General features: G+C 41.0%; 1 protein-coding gene across 3 annotated transcripts in view; it reads right to left on the reverse strand.

The window, feature by feature from the left end:
• The window catches only part of Pex14 (peroxisomal biogenesis factor 14), an 84,012-nt gene that overhangs the window by 44,240 nt on the left and 24,362 nt on the right, over window positions 1–15,410 (reverse strand). For all 3 annotated transcript variants that reach the window (XR_013898591.1, XR_013898590.1, XM_080277788.1), the window contains exons 6-7: window positions 11,605–11,725; window positions 3,021–3,096 (exon numbers count right to left, since the gene is read on the reverse strand). Coding sequence is in view for 1 of the 3 variants with exons in the window: in XM_080277788.1 (XP_080133914.1) it covers window positions 3,021–3,096; window positions 11,605–11,725 (197 nt within the window). In the remaining 2 variants the exon portion in view is untranslated. The remainder of the gene's footprint in view (window positions 1–3,020; window positions 3,097–11,604; window positions 11,726–15,410) is intronic.

The following is a 15,410-nucleotide window of genomic DNA, read 5'->3' on the forward strand; positions in this document are numbered from 1 at the left end:
ATAAGTGGCGAGTGATGAGAAAGGTGGGTGGTAAACTGAATGTACGGGAAGGCAATGACTGATTATGTGTGCGTGGATGAAAGGATGGGAAGATGTGTAATGGATGCAAGTGCATACAGAGGTTGGGGAAGTGGACTTTCCAACCATTATTTGGTGGTGGTTAGAATCAAGGCCAAAGTGAAATGGAGAAATAGAAAAAGGGAAGGACAGGACGAAGTGGTATATGCAAGAATGGTGGAAAGGTTACAAGAGGATGACAGAAAGGCAGAATCTAAGAGAGAAGTGGAGGAGCAATTGGGTAAATATGGATTGGAGCAGATGGGAGACATGGAAGGTGTGGGCAAGATATTCTATCTATCTATCTATAGCCCGACGCCCTAATCCCGCAAAGGGTGGCCGCAGACAAAACGCCTCCAAGTCACTCTGTCATCCACCATTTGACTACCCTCCCTCATATACCTCTCAACTCCATCCCTCCACCTCATCCTCGGTCTACCCCTCCCTCTCCCTCCCTCCACCTCACCTACATACACTCTCTTAGTCAGTCTTTCGTTCTCCATTCTCTTCACATGTCCACAGAAGAAATTTGTGCAGCATGAGAGGTGGTGTGTGGAGTGAAGAGAAGATGAAAGGGGGTGCAAGGAACACCATGGTGGAATGAAGAGGTGATACAGGCTGTGGCACAAAAGAAGAAAGCATATAGTGAGTGAATGAGAAACAGGGGCGTGGAAGAAGTTGAGAGACGGAAGAGAGAGTTATATGTAGAAAGGAAGAGAGAGGTGAAAAGATTAGTAAGAGTAAGAAGAGAGTGGATGAGGAATTTGGAAAGAATCTGAGTGTAAAGTGGAAGGAATATAAGAAAATGTTCTGGAAAGAGGTAAAGAGAGTTTGACAGAGTGGCAAAGAAGTTGGTTGGGGAGTGAAAGATAAAAATGGTAGATTGCTAGTGGCAAGGGGAGAAAAAGTGAGCAGATGGTGAGAACATTTCAAGGAATTGTTGAACATAAAGAATGAAAGTGATGCAAGTATAAGTGGCTGGGGAATGGCTAGGAGATGGAGGGATGTGAGAAGAGAGAAAGAAATCAGTAGGATGAAAACTGTGCAAGCAATGAAGAAAGTTAAAATGGGGAAAGCCCCAGGAATTGATGGAGTGTGTGGTGAAATGCTGAAGCATGGGGGAGAGACAGTAGTAGAATGGATGTGGAAGATGTGCAGATTGGCCTAGCAGGAAGGTAGGGTCCCAGAGGATTGGATGTCAGGTATAATTATTCCCCTGTACAAAGGAAAAGGGGAAAAAGAAGTATGTGGTAATCACAGCAGCATTTGTCTTCCTAGTGTAATAGCAAAAGTATATGGTAGGATACTTATTGACAAAGCTGGGGAAATAACAGAGGAATTAGTTGGGGAAGAACAGGGAGGTTTTAGGAAGGGAACATGTTGTGTATATCAGATATTCATTCTTAGATTTTTAGTGGAAAAGTTTCCAGAGAATGGAAAGAAGTTGTATGTGGTCTTCATGGATTTGGAGAAAGCATATGACAGGGTGGATAGACAGGGATTGTGGAAGGCATTAAGAATACATTGAGTAGATGGGAAGTTGCTGAATGTCGTGAAGAGTGTGTATGATGGTGCTAAGGCTGCAGTGCATGTGGATAGTGAACTGAGTAAATTTTATTATTTGAAGGTTGGATTGAAACAGGGATGTGTCATGTCTCCATGGCTGTTCAATCTGTATATGGATGGGGTTATAAAAGAGATACTGCACTAGGTAGGCCAGTGGATGTTGGAGCGGCCCCAATGAGAGAGCAGTGTTTGGAAACTCCCCGTACTGTTGTTTGCAGATGATACTGTGTTGTTAAGTGAAGACGAAGGGGAGCTGCAAGGCTTGGTGGATGAGTTTGGGAGAGTGTGTAAGAAACAGAATCTAAAAGGTGAATGTAGTGAAGAGTAAAGTTATGATCTTCGAGAGAAGTGGTCAGTGAATGTACAGTAAGCTTGGATGAGGAGGAAATGGAAAATGTGAGTGCATTTAAGAACTTGGGTAGTGTGATGAGTAAGGATGGAAGTTTAGAGGGTGAAGTGCTTGAAAGGGTACAACAAAGAAGAAAGGTTCCTGGTTCCTTGAAAGCAGTGATAAGAAACAAGGAAGTGAGCATGGAAGTGAAAACATTACTACATGACAGTACAGTATTGTGATACCAACTATAGTGCATAAAAGTGAAGCTTGGACCTTGTTGGAGGGACAGAAGTCGAGTGAGAGCAGTGGAAATGAGTTATTTGAAAGGAACCTGTGGGGTCACAAGGACTGACATACTGACAAATGAGGATGTGAAGGAGCATTGTGGTGTGGATGTGGATGTGATAGTAAGCGTTAGGAGAAACACAATGAAGTGGTTTGGCCATGTGGAGAGGATGGAGAGTGAGAGACTGAGGATGAGAGTGTATGTGAGTGAGGTGGAGGCCAAGGATGAGATGAAGGGATGGAGTGGAGAGGTATATGGGAGAGGGGGATGTGAGCTGGAACAGGGCAGTGAAATGGAGGGAGACAGGGCAACATGGAGGCAATTTGTCTGTGGCCACCCCCTATGAGATTAAGGCGTCTGGCAATAGATAGATTTTCCTCCTTGACACATAGGTTCTTTTCATTGCTACCCACGTCATCTGTACCAAGTCATTATAAGTACTTTTTGCTGCTCCTCACATAACCTTCACATCCTTTACTGGCCTCCTATCTGCCTCCCTAACCAGAAAGAAATCGACCTGGTAACTAAAACCCCCACAAATATGTATTATCCGCCTAGTCTCTCTTTTCCTAAAAACTATGTTGTGCACAACCATGTTCAATGCTTCTCCTAACTGTAGAATCTTCTCACCATCTGCATTATTCATACCATATTATGTGCATTCCTTGTACAGACCTTCATGTCCCTGTGCTCTTTACGTTGATATAATTTACATACTGCAGACTCGAAAGGCAAATTTTATTTGCTGAGACAGAGAGAGAGAGAGAGACTGCTAACCTTGTGTCTGGTGATTCAAGTGGTCTTCCTGCAAGTCCCTTGTGGCCACCGACACTTCTGCTTCTGTCACTTCAGCCTGAGGAAGGTAAATAACATAGTAATAAAGCAATTACTGGTAACAGAGATGAGTTATGCCATAACATTATCTATCAACTGTCTTTTGCTATTCACATACAATTGCTGCTCATTTAAAGTTGCTTCTTTGGTAAGCTGTTGATGATTCTAACACCCTGTCTTCCTTTAAATTTGCTTTGATGTCAGAAATGACAATTTTTTTTTTCTTAAACTCCTCAGTCAATGAACCAAATTCATGTCACACAAAGCTGTATTAAAAGTAACACTTTACCCACATAAATCATAGACTTTTCTGACTCTGCATGCATGGTACTGTGTATGTATTTATGTATACAGCACTGGATCTGGTACTCTGGAAAAAGGGGACATGATTCCTTGTGGAATTACTATTTTTTTTTAATTCATTCTGACTCATTACCAAATTCCTTAAAATTAATTACCAAATTCCTCTTTTCACAGAAAGGATTATGTAATAACATTTACCCCCTGGGGGTTGTTTTTTTTTTTTTCAAGAATACTCCCCCACTATCCCTGCTTGTCGTAAAAGGCGACTAAAAGGGTTGGCGGAGGGTTAGTGCCCCTCCCCGGAAACAACTAATTAAAAAAACAAACAATAAGCCTCGGACAAGGACTGACCAAACAATGACGACCAAGGACCGGACAAAGGACATGGTTATCGGAACGTGGAATGTAAGGGGAGCGAATGATGAGGTGAGAGAGAGATTGTCCAGGTGCCTGAGGGTGCGAAAGTGGATGTGCGTGGAATAACTGAAACAAAATGGAGAAGAGAAAGTGTGAGAGAATGGGAGTATGGATGGAGTATATGTGCAGGAGTAGGTGAGAGTGAGAGGGCAAAGGAAGGAGTATGTATAGTTGTGAGTAAAAGATGGAAGAAGAGCATAAGACAGTATGGATCAGTTGGGTCAAGGATTGTGTGGGTATAGTTGAAAGTTGGAATACAAATGTAGGCGATTGTGTGTGTGTATGCGCCAACGCAAGATCGTGCTAGCAGAGTGAGAGAAGAGTTCTGGACAAAGGTGGAAGTCTGCATGGAAAGGTTTGGAAGGAATGAGAGAGTGTTTTTGATCGGTGATATGAATGGTAAAGTAGGGAATGTGAAGGTGAATGGAATAGTTGGTGAGTGGGGTGTGCCTGCAGAGATAGATGAGAATGGCAGTGCATTAGTGGGACATTTGTGCTGGGAGGGGGTTGGTGATAGCTAATACCCTCTTCAGGCATAAAATGATCCACAGGTATACATGGCGAGTGATGAGAAGGGTGGGTGGTGAACTGAATGAAAGGAAGGCAATGATTGATTATTTGTGTGTGGATGAAAGGATGCAAAGATGTGTAATGGATACAAGAGCTTATAGAGGTTGGGGGAGTGGACTTTGTGACCACTACTTGGTGGTGGCCAGAATTAGGATACAAGTAAGATGGAGGAATAGAAGAAGGGAAAGACGAGAGGATGGAGTAGTTGCAAGGAGAGTGGAAAGGTTACAAGAGGATGAGAAAAAGGCAGAGTATAAGAGAGAAGTGGAGGAACGATTGGGCAAATATGAACTGGAGCAGATGGAGGACGTGGAAAGTGTGTGCAGGGTATTTACATAAGAAATATGTGCAGCATGTGATGTGGTGTGTGGGAGGAAGAGAAGACAGAGGGGGGTGCAAGGAAGAGCGTGGTGGACTGAAGAGGTGAGACAGGCTGTGGCACAAAAGAAGAAAGCATACAATGAATGGATGAGAAATAGGAGCGTGGAAGAAGTTGAGAGACGGAAGAGAGAGTTATATGTAGAAAGAAAGAGAGAGGTGAAAAGATTAGTAAGAGAGAGTAAGAAGAGAGTGGATGGGAAATTTGGAAGGAATTTGAGTGTAAAGTGGAGGGACTGTAAGAAAATGTTCTGGAAAGAGGTGAAGAGAGTAAGACAGGGTGGAAGTGAGGTTAGCAGGGGAGTGAAAGATAAAAATGGTAGATTACTAGTGGAGAAGGGAGAAAAAGTGAGCAGATGGAGAGAACACTTTAAGACATTTTTGAACATACAGGATGGAAGCAATGCGAGTATAAGTGGCTGGGGAATCGCTGGAAGAAGGAGGGAGGTGAGAAGACAGGAAGAAATCAGTAGGACAGAAGTTGTGGAAGCAATGAAGAAAGTTATATTGGGGAAAGCCCCAAGAATTGATGGAGTGTGTGGTGAAATGCTGAAGCATGGGGGAGAGATAGTAGTAGAATGGATGTGGAAGATGTGTTAACTATGTCATATGCAATCCTGAAGTTGCAATTTAGTACTGTATGGTCGCTTTTGCCGAATGGAGGGTGACATATTAAACTGTCACTGTCGTTTTCTTGCCTAGTAAATATAAGATCTAGCACTGAGGGTACATCGAGTCCTCTTTTCTGGTGCTTTCCCTTACATGTTGCATTAGGAAAAACTCTTGCGCGAGATCCAGAAGCTTTTGGTCCCAACAGCTTTCTTGGCTTATTATAGCTACAGTATTTCAATTTATATTTGTATTAAAATCAGTGTGTGTGTGTGTGTGTGTATTTACCTATTTGTAGTATACAGGAATTGAGCAATGCTCGTGTTGTCCTGTCTCCATATCCACATTTATCAAGTCTACCTTTACACACATGAATGTTTTTCTCATGCACCAGCTCTTTGTCTAAGTCGTTCCAAATATTTAAGTATTTACCTAATATACCTAATTGTGATATACACGGAATGTACTATGCTCGTGGGTTTCCGTCGCTGTTTCTCAATAAGTCGAATTTAGCTTTAAACTCGTTTAAGTTTTTAGACTGGACGATCTCTTTGTCCAGGCTATTCCATAAGTCTATACTTCTGTAAGGAAAGCTATATTTCTTGATATCCTTCAAGCAGCTTGACTTTTTCAATTTCATTCCGTGTCCTCTTGTTGCTCTCTTATCCCATAAAAACAGATCTTCTTTGTCAATTTTATCTACTCCCACCATGGCCCTGAACACCGCAATCATGTCTCCCCTCTTTCTCCTTTCCTCTAACGAAGGCAAATCCAGTTTTTCCAGCCTCTCTCTGTATGACAGGTCTGTCAGACTGGGGACCATCTTGGTTGCTGTTCTTTGTATTCTCTCAATCTTGTTTATATCTTTCTTTTTGTGTGGGGACCACACTACCGCTGCATATTCTAACCTGGGGCGGATCATGGCCACTATCAATTTTTTCATCATTTCCTCATCCATATAATGAAATGCTACTCTTATGTTAGTCAAGAGTTTATAAGTCTCTCCAACTATCTTGTTAATGTGCTTTTCTGGTGACAAACTATCTTGGACCAGCACTCCCAAATCTTTCTCTTCTCTCCTTTTTGTGATTAATTCATTACCCAAAAAATAATTCAGTGATGGTCTCCTGGTACTTTTACCCATTTCCAATATTTTACATTTCTTTACATTAAATTTCATTTCCCACGTCCGGCTCCAATTGTGTATCCTATCCAAATCTTCCTGCAGTATTTTACAATCCTCCTCAACCTCTATCTTCCTCAAGATCTTTACATCATCAGCAAACAGACTTGCATAACTGTTCACTCCATCTACCATATCATTTACGTAAATCAGGAACATTACTGGCGCCAACACTGAGCCTTGAGGGACTCCACTTGTTACTTCTCTCCATCCAGACATCTTTTCCTTTATTACTGTCCTCATTTGTCTGTCTCTCAAAAAGTCTCTCATCCATTCCAGAAGTTTCCCCTTTAGTCCTCCTATATATTCTAGTTTCCACATTAGTCTCTTATGAGGTACCTTGTCAAAGGCCTTCTCTAAGTCTAAGTACACACAATCCACCCAACCATCTCTCTCCTGTACCACATCAATCGCTCTTGAGTAAAAGCTCAACAAGTTAGAAACACATGACCTTCCACTTCTGAATCCAAACTGACATTCAGCCAAAATATTCATCTCTTCCAGATATTTTATCCATCTGTCTTTCAGGATTCTCTCACACAATTTTGCGACCATGCTGGTTAGAGACACTGGTCTATAATTCAGGGGTTCTTCCCTGTTTCCTCCTTTGTAAATTGGTACCACATTTGCCCTCTTCCATTCTTTTGGCACTTTCCCCTCTTCCAGTGAGCATACAATTAAGCTGTGAATTTTATCTGCCAGCTGTTCTCTGCATTCCTTCAGTACCCAATTAGAAATCCCATCAGGTCCTGGGGCTTTCCTTACATCTTGAGTTTCCAGTAATTTATACACTTCCTGTACCTCCACTTTTATATCTTTCATCACCGGAACATTTCTAATCACTCCCTCTCCTTCCACAAGCTCCTTTTCTTTAGTGAAAACTGACTGGAAACGTTTGTTCATTATTTCTGCTTGCATTGCCGCATCCTTAAAGACCTCTCCATCTACTTTCAGTTTGGTGATTCCTTCCTTTTGTTTCAGTTTGCCATTAACAAATCTATAAAACAGTTTGGGTTCATCCTTGCATTTGTCAATTATACCTTTTTCAAAATTCCTTTCTTCTTCTCTACGTATTCTTATGTATTCATTTCTTGTTCTTTTATATTCTTCCTTTGTTCTGTCGTTACCTCTCTTTCTCCAATTGTTCCACGCCTTATCTCTCTCTTTTTTTGCTATCATACACCTTCTATTAAACCACTCCTTTTTCCTGTTTTCTTTCCCTCTTACTCTTGGTACAAATTTTTCCACACCCAAATTATAGAGGTCTAGAAAGATATCCCACTTCCTCTGTATCTCTCTTGTTTCTCTGAATTTTCTCCAATCCGCATTTTCAAAAAAGTTTCTCAATCCTGTAAAATTTGCTTTCTCAAAGTTGTATCTTCCCTGTCTATGAAGCTCGTCTCTTGGCTCGACATTTCCTATTAACATCTGGAACTCAATGACCACGTGATCACTTTATTCCAATGATTCTATTACATCAGGTTCTTTGGTGAACAGTAAATCTAACCTTGCTGGTGTGTCCTCACCTCGAAACCGTGTCTCTTCTTTGACCCATTGCGTCATCACATTATTCATTATAATATTTAATAACATAGTGCCCCACGAATCCTCGCCGCCTCCCGAGTACCATTCCTCCCAGTTCACCTCTTTACAATTAAAGTCACCCACCAAAATTATATTATTGCTTTTCTCAATTATTTTTTGCAAGTAGTTAGCCATATCTAACAACATCTCATGGTATTCGTCATCCTTCCATGCTCTCGTCTTTGGGGGAACATACACTACCGCCATATCTCTCTTAACATTCTCTCCAGTTTCTAATTTCATATATATCACTTCAGCCCTGCCTTCTCCCATTTCCACAGTATCTACATTTATGTTGTTCTTCACTGCTATCATCACTCCTCCTCCCTTTTTTTCTTCTCTGTCTTTTCTCCACAGTTTGTATTTACCATCTCCCAAATGAACATCAGTATCTTCTCTTAATTTGGTCTCTACAAAGCACATGACATCAGGTTCATGTTCTCTCAAGAAATCATTAATTTCGATCCTTGTCGATATGAAACCATCCACATTAGTATATATCACCTTCAAATTATTTTTGACATTATTAATACCCTCTTCTCTCCTACTCTCTGTCCGTACCACTTCCTCAACTTCTGATCTTTCACAACCATCCCCCTTAGTTTCCTTCACATTTATTTCCTTATATACCATTTCCTTACTTTCATATCCAATACTCTCCAAAAAAAATTATTACATTCTTCCTCTGTCCTCTTATCATTTTTTTCCTTTACTTCTTCCTTTAATGATTTTAAAACTTCTCTTTCTTCTTCATTCAGATCTTTTCTTATTATAATATTTTCCATCCCCGCCTCTTTGCTTAATTTCCAGGTCACTTTAAGTATCTCATTTATTACACTTTTTGATGTAAACCTGACTCTCATTGGTCTTGTTTCCCCTTTCTTGTAAGGCCCTATCCTCCTTACTTCCTCAATTTCTTTTACCCACTTGTCTCCTTCGGGGTCAATCTTGCCTAATATTCCTCTCACCTGGTTCGTGTCTCTCTCGAGTCTTACGAACCTAACCTTTTCTTCCTCTTCCCTGTTTCCAAATACTACCACACATCTGTTCCTTTCTACAGTTTCTCTCACTATTTTCTCTTTTTTCTTCAGTATTTTCACTACATTTTCTTCCTTTTCTTTCTTGTTCATTTCCCTTTCTTCCTGGATGATCTCTCTTAAGCTAACCACTTCCTTCTGTTCTTCTTCTACGTGTACCCACTTTGCCTTATGTTCTTCTAATACATTACTCACCTTCTCCGTTTTATTAGTACTCTCTTCTAGTTTCCTCCTTAGTTCAACATTTTCCCGCTTCAAATTCCTAATCTCTTCGTTGGCTGTTTCATTGGACTGGATCAGACTCTGTATGGTAGTTTCCGTATTTTCTGACACATCCTTTATCACTAGATTCTCTACTTTCTTTTCGAGTTCACTAATCCTCATAATTAATGTTTTAACCAGGTCCATGACATTGGTATTAGCATCAAATCCTTGAAATTCTAGACCCTCATTGTTTATATTTTCGGCCATGTTGATGTTGGTTAAATACCAAAACAGCTGTTACCGAAAAAAAACTACAAACATTCATGTACAATCTAGTCAATAAATCTTTACATTTTTGGTAGTCTATTAACTTTCAGTATTTTGAATTTAAATCAAGACCTTAGGAGACAGGACAGACAAAATTCCTGAAACTACTTAGGGTTAGCAGCGTTGGCTGAGACGTCCGCTCTCTCCGGCTGTTCGTTCGTGTGTGTGTGTGTGTGTGTGTGTGTGTGTGTGTGTGTGTGTGTGTGTGTGTGTGTGTGTGTCACAGTTGTAAACCTGTTTCTGTTCACACTTCCTCCAGTGAGAAGTTGTAGCCAGGGTTTCACCATGAATAAAGAAATGTTGTTCAGTGGTAGTTTAATTTTTTTTTTTTCTAGGTTGCACTAAGAGTAGTTCACTATAAAACATACTTGAGCAGTGTGGAAAATCTTTGAACAGCCACAAGGACTTGTTCTGTGTGTGCAAATCATGGTTATGACTTCTTTTCAGCTGGGGAAAGAGGAATTAACTGAGTGGAAACTACAGTTCAAAACTGAACAGTATATCAAACCAACAAGTCACTCAGTACACTACAATATTGTCTGTCATTAAAGACTTATCAGTAAACCTCTCAAGCTCACTTAAAGTTTACTCCACGCATAAGAACAGAGATAACAAATTCTCCCCTCATATTCCTGGAACTTTACCTCTAAAGAAAAAATAATGTCATATTTGAGGGACATGTTATGTCCTGAAGGTAAAGAGTGGTTGGAGGAAGTTCAGGGAGCTGTTGCCTCTCCTAACATTGAAAGGGCTCTTCCTCTGTGCTAAGGGATCTTTGTATGCGGTATGTGTTAGGAGTGTAATGCTGTATGGTAGTGGGACTTGGGCAGTAAAGGAAGAGGATATTTGTAGGCTCAAACACACAAAAATGACAATGCTTAGATGGATGTGTTTTGTGTCCTTGAATGCAAGGTCTGAGCTAAAGAACTGAATGGAAGGCTGAGACTTGAATGTACAAATGTTGTGATGAGAAGGGGTAGAATGAGATGGATGGAGGATGAAAACTGGGTGCAGAAGGTAAGAAGTGTGACCATTAACGGGCTGGGTCAGCAGTGGCAGACCTAAAAAGACCTAGGATGAGGTGATTGTGACCACAAGGACAAGAGACCGAACAGGGAGGTTGCCAGACAACAAGCAACATGGAAAGCCAACATTAGATGACCAAGACCTACACATGCAAGCATGATGAAACCTTTATATGCGATAGGAATGACACAATATGATAGTGGAGGTTATACCGTTTTTAAACTCCTCTTGCAATGACATTTTTTTTACTTTATTCTAGCTCCTGACAGATGATTTAATAAAATTCAAGTAGAGCCTCTATGACTGAAATGGCTAAAAATAACCTCTATGAACCTATACATATACACATTTTTCAGGGCAATGTTTCATGCATTACGAGGTCAGCCCTCCACCCCAATTTTTTTTTTTCTTTTCTTTTAATATATACTGTAGAGATTTTTACAGTTCTCTTCACTAATAATTTTCTGTTCTATTTTGGCTAATGACTGTTTTATTGGATTCAAGGAAAACTCACATTCTGAAGGGCTTCAAATAGGTTGTTGGTAAAAAAAAAAAAAAAAAATCATACAGAAGAGGCTGAAACAAGGTGAAGATGGTTTACTAAAAAAAAAAAAAAAAAAAAAAAAGCCAACACTGTTGATCCCTCTCTCTCTCTTTCTCCCTTCCCCCTCCCACCCTCCCTCCCTCCCTCCCTCCCTCCCTCTCTCTCTCTCTCTGTCTCTCTCATACACACACACACACACACACACACACACACACACACACACACATAAACAGCTGAATTACAGTAAAAAAAAAAAAATCATAAAGAGGGGATGAATTATGATGAGGATGGCCTATCTGAAAGAATATCTAGGCGTTAAACTACCACATAGTGACGACTGCATACCTGACTGGACATAGAGTGAGCACCCTGAGGAGTCGCATCAAGAGGCTTCGCTCCGGCTGCCTTGGTGAGCTGCCATGATGGGATGGATGAGGCTGGGCTTGGGGTTGAGGGAAATGTCCGTCTGGGGGAGACACAGGAGTTATTTCATGTACCAACACAACAAAAAGTTCATCAATACTGCCTTGTAGATCGTGGTGATGTAAAGGGTTACTGTATATGAAAAATTTGTGAAGGCCTATGGAAGAGACTACAATATGAAGCACATAACAGAAAAGTAAGAGGAAGGGCTGTCTCTGATGCCTGAGGAGGAATGCATGTGTGCACACACACACACACACACACACACAGCTGGGTCGGTGATGCTTGCCACCTGGCTAGTCAGAGGATGATTCTTGTGTCGGATACCCTCTTTGGGAACCGAGGTGAAGTAAGGGGAAGCGGCCTGACTTTCTAAAAAAAGACATCTTGAGTTTGACCTACTATAACAGTCAATAAGATTCCTTTTTTGTTGGGGGGGGGGGAAGGGGAGGGGGGGAGTATGAAGTAAGGTGAAATGGCCTGAGATTTTAACAAAGGTCTCATCATCCACTCACTCAATGTAGTGCTGCTCTCGGGTGTCAGCCCTTTCCTCTCCTCCATCCTTCTTTCTTTCCATCCTCTTCTGTCTTTCTTTCCTTCATTCTTTCCTCGTCCTTCTGCCTATGGGTAACTACACTCCCTCTTCTGTCTTTCCTTCAGTCTTTCCTCTTCCTTCTTCCTGTGGGTGACTCTACAATGAGTGACAAGCCAAATGGTTTCCTGTACACCAGGAAACCATTTACTATGCTGGGTGGTAACCATATAACCAAATTTTGGCACCTGGTGGTTTAGCGGGTAATTACGGCACTGCAACTGGATTTAGCCGGTGAAGGTTTATAACCAAGGGGTAATTGAGGTTTATTGCTCATGTAATGCCACTCAGGGATGAGTGAGGCTTGTCACTCTCATCTTAAATGTCAGGACCAACTTCCCTAGTCCCGGGCTCCTATGCACCTCATGGGGCAATGTAAGATTGGATGATGATGATGATGATGATGTCTCCATATTGACCCAATGTAAAAACAGCTCTTTTTATGAGGGGTGAAATTGGAAACAGGAGGCTGAGGAAGTGAGATGAAAGTTAGGCTAGTACAAGAAAGTGTAGACCAGACCAACATGAGTGAAACTGAAAATGGAACCTTGTTCCAAGGAATTTTAAATGCAACATGGAGAGTGCAAAAACATTTTCATAAGGAGGGATTTACATGATGAAAGTGAAAAGTTAAAGATGTTGCAAGGAAAACAAAATGATGATGAGTGGACAGAGGAAGAACAAAGATTCTTTTTTCGATGATCGATATGAAAAAGTTACTACATGACAGTATAGTGATACCAACTCTGACGTATGGAAGTGAAGCTTGGATGTTGTTGGAAGGACACAAGTCAAGAGTGAGAGCAGTGGAAATGAGTTATTTAAGAGGAGCCTGTGGAGTCACATGGGGAGACAGGCTGACAAATGAGGATATAAAGAAGCATTGAGGTGTAGATGTGGATGTGATAGGAAGCGTTAGGAGAAACACACTGAGGTGGTTTGGCCATGTGGAGAGGATGGAGGGTGAGAGACTGATGAGGAGAGTGTATGTGAGTGAGGTGGAGGGGGGAGAGAGAGAGGGGGGGGAGAGGGAAAGGGAGGCTGAGGATGAGATAGAGGGATGGAGTGGAGGTATATGAGAGAGGGGTGTGAGTTGGAAGTAGGGAAGTGAAATGGCGGAGGACAGGGCGACGTGGAGGGGATTTGTTTGTGGCCACCCTGTATGGGATTAAGGCGTCTGGCAATAGACAGACAGATAGACAGATATGAAGGTCAAAACGTGGTATATAAAAATGTGGATGTAATAGAGATAATGAGAGAGAACAGAAAAGAGAAAGTAATAAATGAAATGAGGAAGGTAAATGAGGAATGCAACTTCAAGACTGAGTATAGTAATGGGGATAGGTTGGTAGCCAAGAAAATGGAGCTGAGTGATTATATAAAAGAAAAGAAACCAGACATCATAAGGCTACCTGAAACCAAACTGAACAGTGACATCAATACAAATGTGCGAGGGTGGAATGACTATAATGTATGGAGGAAGGCAGAGGAAAAAAAATAATATGCTGGAAGTGTGCTGATTGTGACTCATAAAAAAATAAGAGCAAGGGCAGATCTTTGAAATAACACAGCAGAGGTAACAAGGATGGAAATACAAAAAGATCAGGGTAGAAAGCTGGATACAGGTAGTTGTGATGTATGTGCCTCCTCAAACAAGAACGTGGAAAAGAGAGGAATATGAACATTTGATGAGTCTCTAGATGTTTTAGCAAAACTGATTGGAAGAAACAATAGGCTGATACTGAGTGGAGACTTTAACTGAAAGGAGGTAATATGGGAAAGATTGGATGCAGGGACAAATGAAGAATCTTAGGGATACTGTACAAAGTAATGGACCTGATGGCAGAGAATGTGGTAATTCAACATCATGGAAAATACTGGAATTACAGGAGACAATGGACCATCGATATTGGATTTGATGTTCATAAAAGATCCCAAATATGTGTTTAAAATGAGATACCAGTGCCTCCTGGGGAAAAGCGCTCATTTGGTCATTGAAATGCAGGTGCTGATGAGAGATATGGGAGTGAAACAGAAAACACATAAGCAGGATAAATGAAACTATGGAAAAGCAGACTTTGACTCCTAAGACATTATTCTGGTAATGCAGATTGAAGGAAAATGGCAATGACAGAAAATATCCATCAGAAATATGGAATTATGATGAATACACAGGAAAGGGGTATCAGTAGACAAGTCCCAAAATTTCCTATTCAAATGGAATGGAAAAAGAAATGGTTTAATTATTGATGTACAAAGGCATGGAAAAAAGAAATCCATCCATTATCTAATCCTACATTGCTCCATGTGGAGCACAGGAGCCCAGGGTTAGGCAGTTTGTCCCAACATCTAAGATGAGAGTGACCGGCCTCACTTATCCCTGAGTGGCATTACATGAGCAATCAACCCCACCCACCCCCTGGATATAAACCTTCACCAGCTCAATCCGACTGGAGCTCAATAATTACCCACTAAACCACCAGGTGCCAAAATTTGGTTACATGGTTACCACCCAGCATAGTAAATGGTTTCCTGGTGTACAGGAAACCATTTGGCTTGTCACTTAGTGAAGTGTCACCACAGGCAGAAGGAAGAGGAAAGAATGAAGGAAAGAAAGGCAGAAGAGGGAGTGTAAAGTCACCCATGGGCAGAAGGACGGGGCAAGAATGAAGGACAGACAGACAGAAGAGGATGAAAAGAAAAGGAGAGGAAAGGGCAGACACCCGAGAGCAGCACTACATCGAGTTAGTGGATGGTGAGCGCCCTCATCTACAGCATGGAAAATATTATGAAGAAGATGAAGTGAGACAGAGTGGAATGAATACAAGGAGGCAAGAAATCACCATTTAAAGGTATGAAGAGAAGAAGAAATATGAAAGAGATATAGAGACTAAAATTAAGATGAAACCAAAATTATTCTCCATATTAGTAAATGACACAATGAAAGTATGGGAAACCATAATGTGACTGAGAGATAAGGAAGTGATATATGATAAAGATGAGGATATGAATGAAGAAATGAATAGTATACATTCAGTATTTGTAAATAAAGGTGAATTTATGGGATCAGGCAAAGAAGGAAGGGCTCAACAGTTAGCTAAGATAGCAGATGAAAATGTTATAAATGATGAGGGAA

The sequence above is a fragment of the Coenobita brevimanus genome, chromosome 71 (genome assembly GCF_032717465.1).
Source record: "Coenobita brevimanus isolate Jiangsu-jjx chromosome 71, ASM3271746v2, whole genome shotgun sequence".
Classification (NCBI taxonomy): domain Eukaryota; kingdom Metazoa; phylum Arthropoda; class Malacostraca; order Decapoda; family Coenobitidae; genus Coenobita; species Coenobita brevimanus.